This window comes from Psammomys obesus, unplaced genomic scaffold (genome assembly GCF_907164565.1).
Source record: "Psammomys obesus unplaced genomic scaffold, mPsaObe1.curated_primary_1811, whole genome shotgun sequence".
Taxonomy (NCBI): domain Eukaryota; kingdom Metazoa; phylum Chordata; class Mammalia; order Rodentia; family Muridae; genus Psammomys; species Psammomys obesus.
In genome coordinates, this window is record NW_026591816.1 from 1,443,185 (window position 1) to 1,460,330 (window position 17,146).

Consider the following 17,146-nt stretch of genomic DNA (forward strand, 5'->3'; position numbering starts at 1 on the left):
ACACAAGCTGTGATAATAAGTCACTGAGGGGATTCACCAAAATAAATATACCGTCGCTGGCACAGTGTCTGTACTGACTCCTCACTGGCTGCGGGAAAACATGGGTAGGTTTGGTAGAAGCAAATGCTAAGGAATTGACAAGGAACACAGGGAAAAACACAAGCCTATGGATAAAAATGAGTGATGTGGGAGAGAGGTAACTTCTGTGGGATTAGAAGACGACATCATCATCATCATCATCATCACCATCATCATCATCGTGTATGTCAATATGTGGGGGACAGAAAAGGACTCTGGCTGTTCTCCTGTATCACTGTCTTTCTTACTGCTTTGAGACAGTGTTTCTTGCTGACCTGGAAGCTCACCCTTTTGTCTAGGCTAGCCAGCCAGTGAACTCCTAGGATCTACTTGTCTCCACCTGCCCAGGGCTGGCATTATAGGCTTATACTGCCAGCTTTCACAAAGTGGTGCTGAAGATTCAAACTCAGGTCTTCATCTTTGCACTGTTAGGCAAAGCCATCAAAAATCCTTTCTGTGGGATTTATGCACACTGGCTCTTAGTTGTTTTGTCTCTGGAGAGAGGCCGAAGTCATTTTGCTAGTCTCATTCTCAAATACACTGGATTAGCTTGCTGGGCAAGGTGTCACCCCAGTGTCATAACCAACAGAAACCTATCATCTTCCAGTCCCGGAGGCTGGATGTTCAAGGTCAAAGGTGGGCCACTCCAGTTCAGGAAAGGGTCTGTCCCAGCCATTCTTCCTGACTTATAAAAAGCCACCTTGTCTTGTGTCTCTGCGCTACAAATCTACCTTTTTACAGGAACATCAGTCATATGGAATTAGAGCCCACCCCGATGACCTCTTTAAGAATCTTCTTTAAGCAAGGTCGTATTCTGGCCACTGATATGAACACGAGTACTTCCGCATGTGACTTTGGTGGAAACACAAACGTGCCGGGACACACCCTTACTATCTGATGGCTTGGTGCCTTAGACTGTGTTTTGAATGAAGGCCTCCACACCCATCAGGGTTGACTCTTCTCTTTGTGAAGGGACCCTTACCCCTGCCCCCATTCACATACCTCACTGATTTCATCCATTTCTATTATATCACTGTATCCTTTTAGACAGATTACTAGCCAGCCGAAAGGGACCATACATGTGCACACACAGGCACACTCATACACACACACACACGCACAGATGTGCCTAGACTGCCCACCTTTGTTGCCCTATGTGGTTTTTGTTGAGGGGGCGGCAGTCGAGACAGTACCACTGCGAGCACTGGCGTCACACTAATCCTCTGCCAGCATCCAAGGCTGTATCTACAAACACTAGGATCGCATGATGATTATCATTAGTTTAGTTTAGTTTTTACAAAACTTACATTCTCGGTGATGACTTAACCCAAGGATGGCAAGAGCATCCTTGCCCTGGGCCTCTTAGAATACAGTCTCTGCCTTCAGCTGTCTCTCAGAAAACCTGTTTTCTCGAAGTCCACCCACCCTGACTCTGCTTTAACAGCCTGTGGGCGGAGCTGACTCCCAGGGGGATGATCAAGCCCACCGCTCCCAAGCGTCTGCAGCAGAACTTCCAGCTCTATGCTTCCACCTACTGTGGGGCAGCATGGAGCCAGGAAAGAGTTCTTCATCTTTGGGTCACCTGTCAGTTGTGTAGCAGACCACAGGGTACTAGGAGAAGAAGTCTGGGGATGAGGGTGTGAAGCTGAATCCTCCTCATGGACAGCAAATGATTCTCAGAACCCGGCAGTGGCATTCAGTTGCTCTCCCGGGCTATTCCCCCAGGGGAGAGTCCCCCCACATGCCTGCATTCATTTTCCAGAGCCTCTCCTCAGTCCCCTTGGGGACGTTCTTATGGGCCAATATCCTCCCTTCTCAGAGGTAAAGCTTATTCGAGACAAACACATCTATATATGTGTGTGCTCGCAGTGGAAGGCTGCAGACTGTTCTCAGCTTTGTGGAGATGACGCCATCACCAAAGGGCTGGACGGCAGCAGCCATTTACCTAGGCGGTCACTGTCAGGCTAGTTGGAGACACTTAGGGATGCTCACAAAAGCCACAGAGAAGACAGAGCAGGTCCGAAACAACAATTAGAACTAAGTCAGGTGCTCCACACCTTACACCAAGTTCTTAAAGGACCTGAAGATATTCCTGGAAGGTTCACTTAGAGATTTACACAGTTTGGGGCTTGGGGTGGCCACTAATAACGTTAAGACAAAAACCTTTCTTTGTTGTGTGTGTGTGTGTGTGTTTAATTTTACTATAAGGGAAGGAAATATCTCTTATTTTCCTTAATTATACATGCCATGAAAGATGTTTCAGTTTGCTTGTTATGTTGAACATATCTTGAAATAAGGAAAATGCTTTTGCAAGCTCATGAAATGCTCCTCAGCAAGCTGCTGGTCGAAGATTTTAAGTGGTGCCCCAGAATTCTATATGGGGCCATTAGTCCAGGAGGCATCACAGACTGCTTTCCCCTACTCACCTCAGGTCGGCAGATTCACTTGGATAATCTGAGACAGGCTAGTTGCTTCCTCTGTTAGGATGACTACTGATACGACAGTGTTAATGTGAAGACTGCATTTTTCAGATCAGACGTTGGGACAAGTGGTTTGAAAAGGACACACAGGTGTACTTAAAACCAACGCTGATCTAAAGGATATGGAGGCCATTGTCACTCTACCTCACATAAGCCCTCTCCCTACTGTTTAAAAATGTGTGTGTGTGTGTGTGTGTGTGTGTGTGTGTGTTAAGAGCCACTGCTCTATGCTCTACTTAACTGTGCTAGCTATATGACTGAAGTTATCCCTTAGCAGCAATCTTCAGCGGACAGCCGTAGCTCTAGGTAGTTAGCTCAAGTTTGGTTACCGTGGGTACAGGCAGAAGAATTGCTGTGTGTTCTGGTCCCTGTGTCTTTTGGTTCGACACTCACTTGCCACTTTTATGTCCCTTCTCTTCTCACAGGAAGATGGAGGCAAATTCCTTATTTACAGTAGAGACAAGAGCCACAAAGGGACTCCAAGCAAGTAAAGACAGCTAGGCTCTGCCCACGGAAAACACTTTCTACCTTTGCCTCTCTTGGTACTCAAAGCTCACTAGGATGGAATCATCTACCCACACCTGGAAAAATACTTGGAAGGTCAGACATGCTCCACAAACATTTGAGGGAATGAACAGAACCAGAGGACAAAAATCCCTTAATTTTATATGATGTCAGCTTCATCACCTACTCATCCTAAGGGAGAACTGGCACGATTACCAAACAGACTCTGTGTCTACTGCAGAAACCCTCTCCTCCCTCAGCACCCCTGGAACTCAGACTGCCAAGAACCCAATTGAGTCATTCTTTTTGGGTACTTCCTTACAGTACCCCACAAGCCACAGGCCACCATGCTCAGTACACTGCAATCTCTAGTTCTTTGACTCGAGAGCAAACCTTTAAAAGTTAACATGAAGAGGCGCCGTCTGCCTCTTGCAGTCCACGCTGCTGCCTCGTCCTTGTTAGGTCTAATAAGAACTCACAGGTTCAAACTGTGCAGCGACCACAGAGGTACTGGCCAGCGTGCAGAGACTGGGGTTGAATGGGATGGCAGAGGAGAAATGAGGCACCTCACTTCTCTTGTTGCCAGATTTTTTTTAATTTTTAACTAGTATTTTTCAAAACTTTAAAGCCAAATGAAACAAGTCTGTAGCCTGCCAGCTTCGACTTCATGTATAACACACCATTTTTCTGGAGTTTAGAGAGACTTTTCCAAGTAAAATAGCGGGAGGATATGAAAAAGAAAAACATTTAAAGTCACTAGACATAAAAATTATGGATCCAGCAGGAGCCAGCACTTTGCAGCTGGCGAGTGAGTATTTCATAGTAACTAGCCAAAACTGTAGCTCTAAGTCGTGACTAGAGTAATGGCGTCCTCTGGAAAGGCTCGTTTGTGGACTGACTCACCAGTGGTCCTCAGCCTTCCTAACTCTGCGACTTTAATAAAGTTCCTCACGTGGTGGTGACTCCAGGCATAAATTATTTCATTGCAACTTCATAACTGTAATTTTGCTGCTTTTATGAATCGTAATGGGAATGTCTGTGTTTTCTGATGGCCTGAGGTGACCTCCCCCATGAAAGGGTTGTTTGACCCCCAAGGGGTCTGCTTTACGCAGAAATAACTCAAGCTGCATCTTGAGTAAAGGCTGGCTTCTTTCCTCTAGTAAGAATGAAAGCGAACAAAACAAAACAAAATACTCAACAGTGGGTTTTGATCAAATAACAACAGTGCAGAAACACATTTTTTTAAAAATTTTTGTTGTTGTTGTTTTTCTGTGTGTGTGTGTGTGTGTGTGTGTGTGTGTGTGTGTGTGTGTGTAAGTGAGCACGCTCTCGGAACCCAGAAGAGGCCACTGGATTCCCTTGAGTCCCAGGCAGCCCAGCATGGTTCTGGGAACTGAACTTGGACTGTGTGGAAGAGCAATGAGTACACCCAGAAGCTCAGCCACCTCTCTAGCCCCATGTCAGTCTTTACTTGTGGGTCAAAGCATCCTGCAGCAATGAACATAGAACAGGGCACTTGAGTGAATCCCGAAAATCGGCTTTATTATTTATTTTTTAGTTTTAACTATTCAGCTTTTAATTTTTATCTATTTATTTGTTCTTGTGAGTGTATGTACAGGTGTGTGCAGGTGCCTATGGAGGTACCAGAAAAAGGTTCTGGACTCTGGGGCTGGCACTACTGGCATTTGTGAGCCCCCTGACGTGGGTGCTGGGATCTGAACCCTGGTCCTCATGACAGCACAACCAGCATTCTATAACCACTTAGCCTACGTTCTAGTTCCTTGTTCTTTACTTATTTTCATGCAGGGTCTAATGCATCCCAGGCTGGCCCCAAACTTGCTGGGTAGCCCCACGATGACCTTGAACTTCTGATCCTCCTGCCTCCACCTCCTGAGTGCTAGGGTTCCAGGGACGAGTCACCACATATTCTCTGTGAACCAGAGCACTCTCCCAGTGAGCGACACCCCCAGCCCCAGCGATCTGCTCGGCTATCTGAATTTGTTCGTGTAATAGCCCACATTCCACCACTCTGGAAGGTATCTGTCTCCACAGACACCTTTAGTCAGGGCTGTCAATCACACGACTGCGTCTACTCTGGCCGGTTAGAGAATTTCATTTCCTGGATGTAACAGTTGGTTTAGAAGACTTGAGCCTAGGCAATGGAGAGATAATATTCTCTCCTTGAATAAGGATGCTGGCAGGCAGCAGAAACATGGCATTCTGGGTGTATCCCCTAAACCCTACCAACACCCATATAGCACAAACCCAATAACACAAACGCTGTGGCAGACACTGACTGGTTTCTGGGTTCCTAGTAATTACATGTGAGAGTCTTGACTAACGAAAACATGTCTGGGCTTCCTATTTTCATATTAAAAGCATAAGTCTGACACAGTCGATGGCAAAAGCAAGCATCTGAATTGTGCAATTATTTTCCGCCTCAATATATATTTATAATTTGCATTTTATAGTCCATACTTTTAAATATGTCAGCAAATATTTTCTTTCCCAATTCGAGCGCTTATTTCAAATGTGAATTTTTTTGCACTAATTTTATAACCAATGCCACATTTGGTACCGAAATTTTAGAAACTATAGAAAGGTATAAAGGGTGGGGTGTTTCTAATTTTAGAAATTTTAGGGTCAAATTAACTTGACAAGCAAACATCGCGTTCTACATATGACTATATTTTTGGACACATGCACTGAATGAGACAATTCAGGGGGCTGTTTTCAGTATGAACTGTAGCTCCAGAAGACAAACTGTGTGCATGAACATGCTGTCAACACTAGTAAAGTGTTCCTCTCCAGAGGTGCGCACAAGGCTTGCATTTGTCCTCCATGAAGAGTCTGATGGCAAAAGCAAGCGTCTGAATTGTGCAGTTGTTTTCCAGCCTTAATATGTATTTATAACTCACATTTTATAGTCCATATTTTTAAATGTGGAACCCTCTTTATAGGAGCCCTGATAGTGAAGGGTGTGAGGGAGACTGCTTTCGGAAGGACGACAGCACTGAGGCTGTGTGAGCTTGTCTTCCAGCTTAGGTTCAGATCCCTGTGGGCCCAGGACCGTGCTCTCCTCCTCCCGGGGACCATGCTCACCTCCTCGCTCTCGATCTTGAGTGTGGCCAGTCGGGACTGCAGCTGCTGGTTCCTAAGCATGAGCTCCGCCTGGACAGGCTGCTGCGCGCTGACCTGACACACCTGACGTAGAAGCAGAAAGCGCAGTTAAGACAGGCACCGCCCATCGGCCCCAGGCTCACGAGCCTTACTTGTTGGTGTCTGGTGTGAATGTGCGTCTATGCATGCACGTGTCCTCCTCTCTGTGTGCACGGGGAGGCCTGCAGTCAACCCAGGGGACCTCCATTGACTGCCTTCGGACTGTTTTGAGATGGCCTCTCACTGAACCTAGACGTTACCATGTCAGCTAGACTGGCTGGCTGGCTGGCTGGCTGGCTGGCTGGCAAGCCCCTGGGACCTGCCAGTCTTTGTCCACCCACCCCATTGCCACCCTCAGCCATGAGGTGACAGCTCTGCCAGGCTTTTCACACGGGATCTGGTGATCTTCACCCACCAAGCCCTCAGGTCTCATACTCCAATGCCACACGCAAGAATCAGGTCACTTTTCTTGATTCCAAGTGTTCCAGTTAGAAATGTACTTTTTTTTTCTAGTTTTTTTTTTTTTTTTTTTTTTTTTTTTTTTTTTTTTTTTTTTTTTTTAAGACAGGGTCTTATTATGTTGCCCAGGCTAATGTTAAACTCAGATCTTCCCATTTCGGTTTCCGAAGTGCTGGGACACGCATAGGCCACCATGCCTGGCCTTTAACAGCCACCTGAGTGCATCCCTTTTAAACAGACTTGGATATAAGCAATGAACATGGAACCCAGCTGTGGCGTGGCGCTCTGGGGTAAGGTGGCAGCTGCAGGAAGCTTCGCTCTGAAAGCGGCAGGGTCTGGGCTGGAGAAGCCTCACAACCACTGGGCAGAGGGCAGAGGGTAAAGGGTGGCTCCGGTGGACTCTACAGGCATAAGGAAAGTGGGTCGCAGGGCTTTGCTGAGGGTGTGGGCTCTGTGGTCCAGCAGCTGTGTGTGGATTGCAGCTCCGTCCCTAACTTGTGGCAAGCGGTAAACCTCCCCAGTCCTGGGACTGCTGTGATGAAATGATACATGTATATGAATACAGAGCATTAAAAAACAAAAAAAGTGTAAGGACCACTGCCAGCCAGTATCAGCTAAATCCCCAGGATTCACCACAGATGTCATAAGGCAAATTGTCTGAGGTGTTGGAGGAAGATATTCTGGGCAAGATTTCAATGATAGATTGGGTTAAAATGAAAGCATCATTAAAACTGCACATGAGACAAACGCATTCTTTTCATGCTCCTTGCAAAAGAAATGCTCCTTCTCATGGGGCCTGGAACAGTAGAGGTTACTGTTTCCAAGCAGAGATGCTAATAAAAAAGGGAACAGATCCACTTCATTAACATAACAGAAATAAAACCATTAGTATCTGACTGAAGCACCTGTGACTTTCACCACTCCGAGCTCAGCAGACCCACAACAGAAAAGGAAAACAGCAACTGATTTTGGAAAGATGGTGGTGGTGGTAGGATGAACATCGGCTTGTTGGCATGTATGTGTTATACTGGGTGCATGTTAGCACATACCTGTAATCTCAGCACTCGGCAGGCTGAGGCAGAAGAATGGGGAGTTCAAGGTTAGCCTGGCCTATGCGGCGAGTTACTGTCTCAAAGACAAATAAGAACTACGGCTACCTGAAAGGCTTTAGATTTCAGAGGTCTGTGGATTTGGGGGTATCTATACAGCCTCTACCAGTTGAGTGTCCCTAATCTGAAAATCTTAAATTCAAATGTTCTAAATCTTGTAATTTTTGAGCAGAAATTTGTCCCATTTCTTTCATATTTGGGGATTAAGGGTGCTGGATCTGGACTCATTGTTTCTCAACAAGTAATTTGCTAAATAAAAATAGAACTGATTAGAAACACAGTAGAGATAGACATTTATACCTATCTGTACATCATTTATTGCCTATCCATATACCTATAACATATTAGTTATCTGTTTATAATCAAATAATCAATCTATCTTTCTCTGTCTCATCGATAATATGTTTTATACATTTTTTGGCCAGTTAAAATGGTTTTCTTTTGAAAAAAAAAATAGGATAGAGAATTAAATAAATAAAAAAATACATGTTAGGGTTTGGAAAGAGATGGCTCGGTGATTAAGACTGTATTCCGTCCGCTCTAGCAGAGGACCCAGTTCAGTTCCCAGAAGCCACATCTGGAGCTCACAACCATTTGTAAGTTCAGCTCTAGGGGACCTGATGCCCTCCTTTCACCTCTATGTGTACACAGACACAAACACACAGACACACACACATACATATCACTAAATCTTAAAAAGGAAGACAAGGCAGCTGAGCATAGTAGCTTACTGTATAATATCAGCAGCTGGAATCCAGGAGGATCAGGAGTTCAAGGCCAGCCAAGCCTACAGAGTAAGCCTGAGACCATCCTGGCCTATAACAGGCTCTGTCTCAAAAGAAGAATATTTAACATAATAAATGACATGTGAAGAGAGAACTGGCTCATTAAAAATCAGTTACTGACCTCATCACCCATGTGAGACTGAAACTCAAATTTCATTGGTGGGCAGAACGCTGCAGGGTACAGCTCCATGAATCTCTGCTTGTCACTCCTTGGCTCTAAATTGTCAACAGCATTTTCTATAATGTCTAAGCCTTCGTGCCTGGAGGTTTCAAGGTTGTACTCTGCCGAGAGATATGTTCTGAGGGCTCTGTTCAGACTTGCGTGGTAGCCAAGATCGCAGCACTTGATAACATAAGAACACAGATATAAATGTTAGATTAAAGACCTGACTGTGTGACCTATAACCTGTGAGCAAAACACTCAGAAGGAAACCATGACATTGGAGCAGACACGGATTTCTTGTATAGGACATTAAAAGCACACAAGCAACTGAAGAAAAAGTAAATGAGTCCATCAAAATGTATGATTTTCACGAGTTAAAGTACACCATCAAAAAAAAAAAAAAAAAAATTGAAAGGATGAACCAGAATGAGAAAAGTGTTTGAAAAGGAATTTGAGTCTAGGACATATAAAGATCTCCTGCAACTCAGTAATTCAAATTTCCCCGTTAGAACAGAGGCGGTCTCTGAAGAGAGACCAGTGAAAACGATAGAGAAGTGGTTGGCAAACATTATCAAAAAATGCTGGTCATCACTGGTTACCTGGGTAACACAGTAAAGAGATGAGCAGAGGGACCTGGGGGTGACTCGGCAGCCATGATCACTCACTGCTCTTGCAAAGGATCTGCATTTGTCTCAGAGCACCCAAGTGGTGGCTTACAACCATCTGTTAATGCCAGTCCCAGAGGATCTGATGCCCTCTTCTGGCCCCGGTGGGTACTGCACACACATGGTACATAGACACACATAAGGGCAAAATCACCACTCACATAAAATAAAAACAAATAAATCTTAACAAAAGGCAGCGAGATGCTAGCTCACATAAATCAGGATGGATACTCAGAATGAGAGGTGACAGAAAGCCCTAGGGAGGATGGGAACAAATTGGACCCCTCACACACTGCTGGCAGAGTATAAGGGGCACAGTTACTTTGTAAACAGTTGCTCAAAGGGTCAAACACACTTTATTCTGAGGCCCAGGGCTGTGGAGGTAGCTCAGCGTGTAGCAGCTCTTGGCTGTGCAAGCATGAGGACCTGAGTTCACAACCCAGCACATGTGAAAGTGAGAGTGTGGTTGTGCATACCTGTAACCCTCACACTATGGGAGTGTGGGGACAGGACACTTGGTAGGGACAGCTAGCTCTGGGGGCAGCAGAGAGCCTGGGTCAAAGGAATTGGGTGGAGAGTGAGAGGTGATGTTCTGGGGGTATCAACACACATATACACCACACACACACACACACACACACACACACACACACACACCCTCTCTCTCATTGCTCACTCTGATGCTCACAGGCTCAGCAAATTTTTCTCAGGAGTGTATGTAAGAATGAAGGTGACCTGCACCTGAACATTTACAGCAGCTTTTATTCATAACAACAACCTGAAACAAATATCTACCAATCGATGAATAGATAAATAAATTGTCATACAACCATATGTTAGAATAGTATTCAGCCAGAGAAAGGAATAAAATGTGAATTCTTGTTGCAGCATAGATGAAATTTAAAAATATGTTATGTAAAAGAAGTCAGTCACACACACACACACACACACAAGACTCCTATGCATTGCACAAATCCATTTATATAAAATAAAGAACAGACATATTTAGAGACAGAAAATACATTTGTGCTGCCTAGTGCCAGAGGATGGAAGAACAGGAGGCAGCTGATTGCTGAAGGGTGTACGATTTCTTTTAGGGGTAATAAAAATGTTCAAAAATTGATTGTAGTGACGGGCACACAGCTCTCTGAACATACTAAATGCCAACTGTAGATTTTTAGTGCGTTGTGGTGGTATGTGCATTATACATAATAAAGCTATCAAAAATGTAAAGGCAGAATCCAACAGTGGAGGGAAACAATGAAGAACAGTATGCAAGCCTCATTCACCCAGTGCTGTGACTGATACAGCAATTTACTCAAATCCTTCTAGGAGACAAATATGCTAAACGACTCCAGATTTGCATATTTTATTGACGACTCAAGACTAATCAGAATTGTAGAAGGGATCAGGCTTGAATCTGTCAAAATATTCAGAGATGCCTTCCTTTTAACTCCCAGTATAACATTCTTAAATAAGAAATGGTTGCTAACGCCCTCTCATTACAGACTGAATTTGTTTCGAACTCTGTACTCCTAGGCACTGAAGAGATGCTTCAGCAGTTAGGGGCACCTAGTGCTCTTGCAGAGGACTGGGGTTCACAACCTCCTGAAACACAAGCTTCAAGGCAATTCCACGCCCCTGGCCTCCATTCAGCACCTGCACTCCAATGCATATACTCCACACAGACACAGACACGTAATTAGAAATAAAAGTAATTTTTAAAGAAAGAGCTTTGAGCTCCCCACCCCGAGTTTTTATTACCATTATTCTGTACTTCTGTTCAGTCCTTCAAGCATCCTAAGCAAGTATGGCTTAAGAGAAATGCATAAGTCTGGAAATGAGCCAGCAATTACTAAGAGCAAAATTTTGGATTTGTACATTAAAAAAAAAATTCCTTAAAGAGGAAACACATAGTTTTAAATACACAAAACCAGGTCATCTCCATATTGCTCTAATGAAGTCAGTCAATTCAACTTGATTCAGTTCAAATCATTAATCAGCCAGAAGTTGCTATTAGTTTGGTACGAAGATAGTGGCAGAGGTCACATGGGAAGCAGCATTGGCACAAAAAAACAGGTCTTCCAGGCTATGAAGCATCAACCAGCCCTGTGACATATCGAATGAGATGCACTTAAAGTGCCAAATGCAGCCAGGCATGGTAGCGCACACCTTAATCCTGGTGCTCCTGGACACACAGGCAGGCAGATCTTTGTGAGTCTGAGACCTTTCTGGTTTATGAAGTGAGTCTAGGACAGCCAGAGATACACAGAAAAACCCTCTCTTGAAGAACCAAAAAACAAAAACAAACAAACAAACAAACAAACCCAACCTCCCCCAAAAAGCTGAGTGGGAGGTTGCCTGTTCAGTACGCACAAGATGCCTAGCTGTGTTCCCTCAAGACTGCGGTTAACATTTTGCCCTTCCATCTTCAATTTCCAAATTATTAAAATGGGGAGTTTAAAACAAAGTTATTTCTACCCAGCAGGGTATCGAAGCCAAGGCTGAGACACATAGCCAAACTCTGGGCAGAGTGCAGGGAAACTTATGGAAGGAGGGGGAAATAGAAAGACCTGGAGGGGACAGGAGCTCCATAAGGAGAGCAAGAGGACCCAGAAATCTGGGCCTAGGGGACCTGCAGACACTGATGCTCCAACCAAAGATCATGCATGGAGAGGACCTAAACCCCCTGCTCAGATGTAGCCCATGGGCAGCTCAGTCTCCATGTGTATTCCCTAGTAAGAAAAGCAGGGTCTGTCTCTGACATGAACTCAATGGCAGCTCTTTGATCACCTCCCCTGAGTGGGAAGCAGCCTTACCAGGCCACAGAGGAAGACAATGCAGCCAGTCCTGATGAGAACAGATAGGCTAGGATCAGATGGAAGGGGAGGAGGACCTCCCCTATCAGTGGATCGGGGGAGGGGCATATGGGTAGAAGAGGAAGGGAGGGAGAGTGGGACTGGGATGAGGTGAGGAAGGGGTCCACAGCCAGGATACAAAGTGAATAAACTGTAATAAATAATAAATTAAAAAACAAAAACCAAAAAACCCCAAAGTTATTGTTATTAAAAATGTGGTCAACAGCAACAGCATCTTCACTGAGAGCTTGTTAGAATATTGGGCTTGGGCTATGACTCAGCAGGTATGGGGGCCTGCTCCCAAGCCTAGTGATCTGAGTTTGATTCCCAGGACCTCCACATGGTGAAGGCCATAACTGACTTCCACAGGCTATTCTATGACCTCCACATACTTGCTATGGCCTGTGCTCCCACACACATACATACACAGTCACACAGTCAAAAAAAAAAAAAAAAAAAAAACATAAAAATCTTTAAAAATGCAGACTATTTGGCCCCACCCCTGACCTATTTTTTGGAATCCACAGTTTAAGAAGGATGCATAATGGAATGATTAAAACACTGGAGACACTTCCCGAGAACAGTCCAGGGACAGGGTCTTATGACTGTGCCCTTCAGGGGTGTTGTTTCCCCAAGCTGACAAGAGGATTCGGTTAAATGTGATTTGATTTATAAAATCGCAAAACAGCTATGATGTCACAATTACAAACAATACAACTGTGAAAATGCAGCAATTGGCTCATCTTCTCTCATCTCCAATGAAATCAGCTGCACCCAAATACAGAGAATGATTCATTTCGGTTAATTTGGAAATTCTAGCCTCAAATGAACAAAGACTTCTTTTATTCCTCTTGCTTCTTCCAATCCACAATGGCTTCCAGCAGTTTTGTGTACATCAGAGGGATTTGGAAAAAAAAAAAAAGTCATTCTATCTTTCAATGACATCTTATTTTATAAAGACACGGGTTTGTAAAGGAAACAGGCCTCGTTTCTTTAATATGTACAGTGCTTAAAAGCAGTCTGCCATTCAGAAAGAAGACAGGGTCCTCTCCCTGATTACAAGGAAGGGAGGTGCCCTGCCACTTTATCGTGTGATGTTGATCCAGGTGGGAGTTCATAAATAGGCTGAAATAGAAAGAAGCTTGAGAGAGGCCTTTTACACTGCACACACCATGGGCCTTACAACTTAAAAGAGAGAGGATGACTGGAGGAAAAGGGGAAGGAAGGGGGAGGAAAAGAAGGATCAAGGAGATAGATGGTAGGAAGGAAGAAGGAAGGAAGGAAGGCAGGGAGAGAAGGAGGAGGGAAGATAAGATGTAGGGAGGGCAGAAAGAATTCTGACCCCAACTACCCAACTAACTTGGTGTTTTGAAGAACACCTACAAAGTTTCCGTTATTCCCTGACTTGAATGCTTCACACCACCAAATAACAAAAGCATCGGCGTGTTTCTATTCCCAGGATCAATAGCTATGTGGATCCTGTCAGTGTGAGACCTGGTTTCACCGTGGCTTCCTAATGGGGCAGGGGAGCAGGCATGTGGCTTCGTGAGCCATCTGGTTGGCTTGCAGGCAGGTCCTCCTGGACTTGCCCTCTGGTGCTTGGAAGGCTTCTGCGCTGGTTTCTGACAGGCACTCTTCGTCTGTGACCCCCACGGTGCTCACCAGTCTATAGGTAGTTAGTTGGCATGAATCTATCATGTCTGTTATACAACATTTCCAAATTCTAGGCTTCTTAAGCATCTTATACTTCAAAGAGATAAGAAACAGGGAAGAAAAAAAAGTTCTTCAAGGTCTCCAAGAGTGAGCTTGGCCACACAAGAGTCTCTTTTTCTAAACTAGGAGCTGAAAGGACATTGGACATGTTAGGACTCAAGATATTTGGTTAAAAAGGTCTCAAGTAATTCTGTGGAGCTTCTGAATTATGAATGAGATAAGAAAGGCTGGCTTTTGCACAAAGAGCTGAGTTATAGCCCCAGTACATTTAATCATGAAAATCCATAGGAGACAAATAAACTACTTCATCCAAACAGAGCACTGTTATTCTGGCAGACGAAGAACTCCAGATGAATGCGCAAAATTATGGACCAAAAAAAAGGAGGAGGGGGAGGAAATAGTTTTGGAATTAAAAGTATGCATTAAAAAGAAATCCTAAGAACTGCCAGGACAGATAGAGCACACTTAAATCTTGGTCTAAGCACAGTAGGTTAACTTCCTCAGCCCAAAGAGTTGCAACCAATATCAGCAGGGAGATGAGACCCTAGTCCTGAACACCAAGAGCCCGCTGACAGTGCCATGACAGGTGTGGAGTGGACCACGGCTCCTCAGAAGGCCTTTTCCTTTCCCTGCCTCTCTGCCCTCCCTTGGCACAGATTCCATGACACAAGAAGCCCTTCATGGAAAGAAGTCTGCCGTTACTGTTTCCCTAAGTCATAGGCATTTGCAGGGCAATCCTTGAAGCGCAAAGAGGGCAGCGCCAGGCGCCAGGGGACTCCTGCAGAAGCAGAACTGAGCAGCTAGGAAGGTTCCTTAGTCTCTGCAGTGGCTCTGCCTTCTCTCCACACTCTGGCCTCTGCCTGAGAGGTGTCACTGGTCTTTCCTCCTGACTCCTGTGTCTGGATTTCATTTCTAAGGAAGCAGAGTTACATTTATTAAGATTCTCCATGAACCCAGGCATGAGCATGGAGCTGGAGAAAGCGGACAGGATTCACGCCCCTGAGGGGCACAGGCTCCCCAGGAGAAAGTTGTTTACCTCTGGGCATCACCAAGCACACCCTTGACTGTTACCCTTGCATGGATATTGAATAAAGACTTTTCCTACCCTTTATTTTGAGTCTTTTTGAAAAGTAGGACAAGCCAAGGACACTAGGATTCTAAAAAAAGCAGCATTCGTTTGCCCATGAGTGGCTTTCAAAGGACTAGAAGGAGATGGGTCCAGAGCTGTGTTAGAAGTGGAGTGGACTGCTTCTGAATCGCTGTCCCCTTGTCTGCCACCATTTTCTTCTGTTAATTACTTTAACCCAGAAACCATAGACACGTTCTGTGAGAAATAAGCATCACATGGGACACCTTAATTTCCACAAGTACACTATATACACACTCTTTCCTGATGTTCAGGGTTTCTGAACATCCACAGAAAGCTGGCAATTCAATTCTTGTTGCTACTTTATTATCTGTAGCCAAACACTTAGCAAAAACAAAGTTTTGAGTTCCCTCCCTTCCCCTGGAGCAATGGGAAGGTCACATAACTGCACATCTCTGAAACAAGAACAGATACACAGTAGGATGCAGGACAGATACTGGTGCTGTAAGATCGGGGCCAATGAGCAGCTGAATAAATTGCCTGTTACCCGAGGCAGCTCCCGTCCACCAGACTCATTTTCTCAAGAAAAAAAAAAAAAGTCTGTAACTCGTGCAAATAAAATCAAGAAAAAGGAGAGAGATCAGACACAGCAAGCTCAAATAAATACAGGCCAGGCGGCAAATGTTATGGAGAAACAAAGCGTCTAGGGAGTAGCAAGCGTCGAGAGGGAAGGCTGCTGGTATTTCATTAGGGCAGTGGGCATGTGATGCGCCCGAGAGGGAGGACTCCATCGTGTAAACTTCTGCAACAGAGCACAAAGGCCCCAAGCAGGGAAGCATGTGGGAGTTCTGCGCAAGGGCTAGGTCAGCATACCCAAAACACAGTAAGTGAAGGCAGTAGGTAGATGGAAGGGGGTGGTGCCAATTCGTAATGGGTAGTTGTGAGCATTTGGCTCTTATTCTCAGGGGACAGGAGGTCTCCAGAGAGTTTCAAGCCTAACAGATGTGTCTGATCCCTGACTTTTGAGTCTGATAGTCTAGGAAGAGAGTGGAGCTTTGGAAGACATGAGGGCAGGCTGTGGGGTCACATTTCATGGGATGGGTGGATGGATGGATGGATGAATGGATAGATGGATGGATGGAAGCAACATAGGCAGGGGTGAGGAGAATGCCTTTGAGCCCAAGGTGGTCATAAGAAGTGGGATGTAGCGTTTGGGTTCTTTAAGAGGAAGAGGTGATGGGCTTTGCTGATGCATCATATGGGGAGAAGCAAAGAACTGGGTGTTAGGCCTTGTGCCCGCGTGGAAAGTGGGAGCATTTCTTGGGACATGGAAAATTACTAAGAAGAAAAGTGTCTGTACAGAGGGTGATGAAGGTGGGGACAGGTAGACATTACGGTTTCTTAGGGAGTTAGGGAGGTTCAGAATGCCTACACAATGGCACAACGGCTAGCAAGAAAGCTGGTGTGCAGATCTGAAGCCCGGGAGCAGGAGCAGGGCTGATGACACACATCTAACGGCTATCACATGCCCAGAGAAGGGGCAAAAGGCAGAGAACCCGATGGCCCTTTAGAAGCTTTTAGCATTCACAGGCCCAGAAGAATATGGTCAAACAAGCACTGGAGACTAGAAAAACAAAAACAAAAAAAAAAAAAAAAAAAAAAAAAAAACAAAACAAACAAAACGCCCAACCAACCAACCAACCAACCAACCAACCAACCAAACAAACAAAAAAGCAGTCCTCATTTCAGGGACTTTAGGCCTGCAACCTCTCCATGGAAAGAAACTCTACATAGCAATTCCTTCAGTCATCTAACTAATCTCAGCTTTTAAACAGCTTTGAAAGATCACAATGGATTAAAAGCATGCCTAGATTAGTCTACATGAAGACTATGATAAGCTAACCAAAGAACATGATCTCTGTAATCTTTCCATAAGAGTTCAAGTCTAATGGGAAAACACAGTATCGCTTTTTGGCAGGTTTTCACAACTAACTCCTAATTTCGTGGATGGTGGAGGAGGCGGGGAAGGGGATCTGACTAATTAAGAAAACTGAACTCAGAATAAGTTGATTTTTAATGAAGTGTG

At 44.8% G+C, this 17,146-nt stretch overlaps 1 protein-coding gene across 3 annotated transcripts in view; it reads right to left on the reverse strand.

Moving 5' to 3' along the window:
• Srgap1 (SLIT-ROBO Rho GTPase activating protein 1) overlaps nt 1-17,146 on the reverse strand; it is a 260,889-nt gene that overhangs the window by 58,715 nt on the left and 185,028 nt on the right. For all 3 annotated transcript variants that reach the window (XM_055611990.1, XM_055611989.1, XM_055611991.1), the window contains 2 exons: nt 8,696-8,917; nt 6,165-6,266 (listed from right to left, as the gene is read on the reverse strand). In XM_055611990.1, the coding sequence (XP_055467965.1) occupies nt 6,165-6,266; nt 8,696-8,917 (324 nt within the window). The remainder of the gene's footprint in view (nt 1-6,164; nt 6,267-8,695; nt 8,918-17,146) is intronic.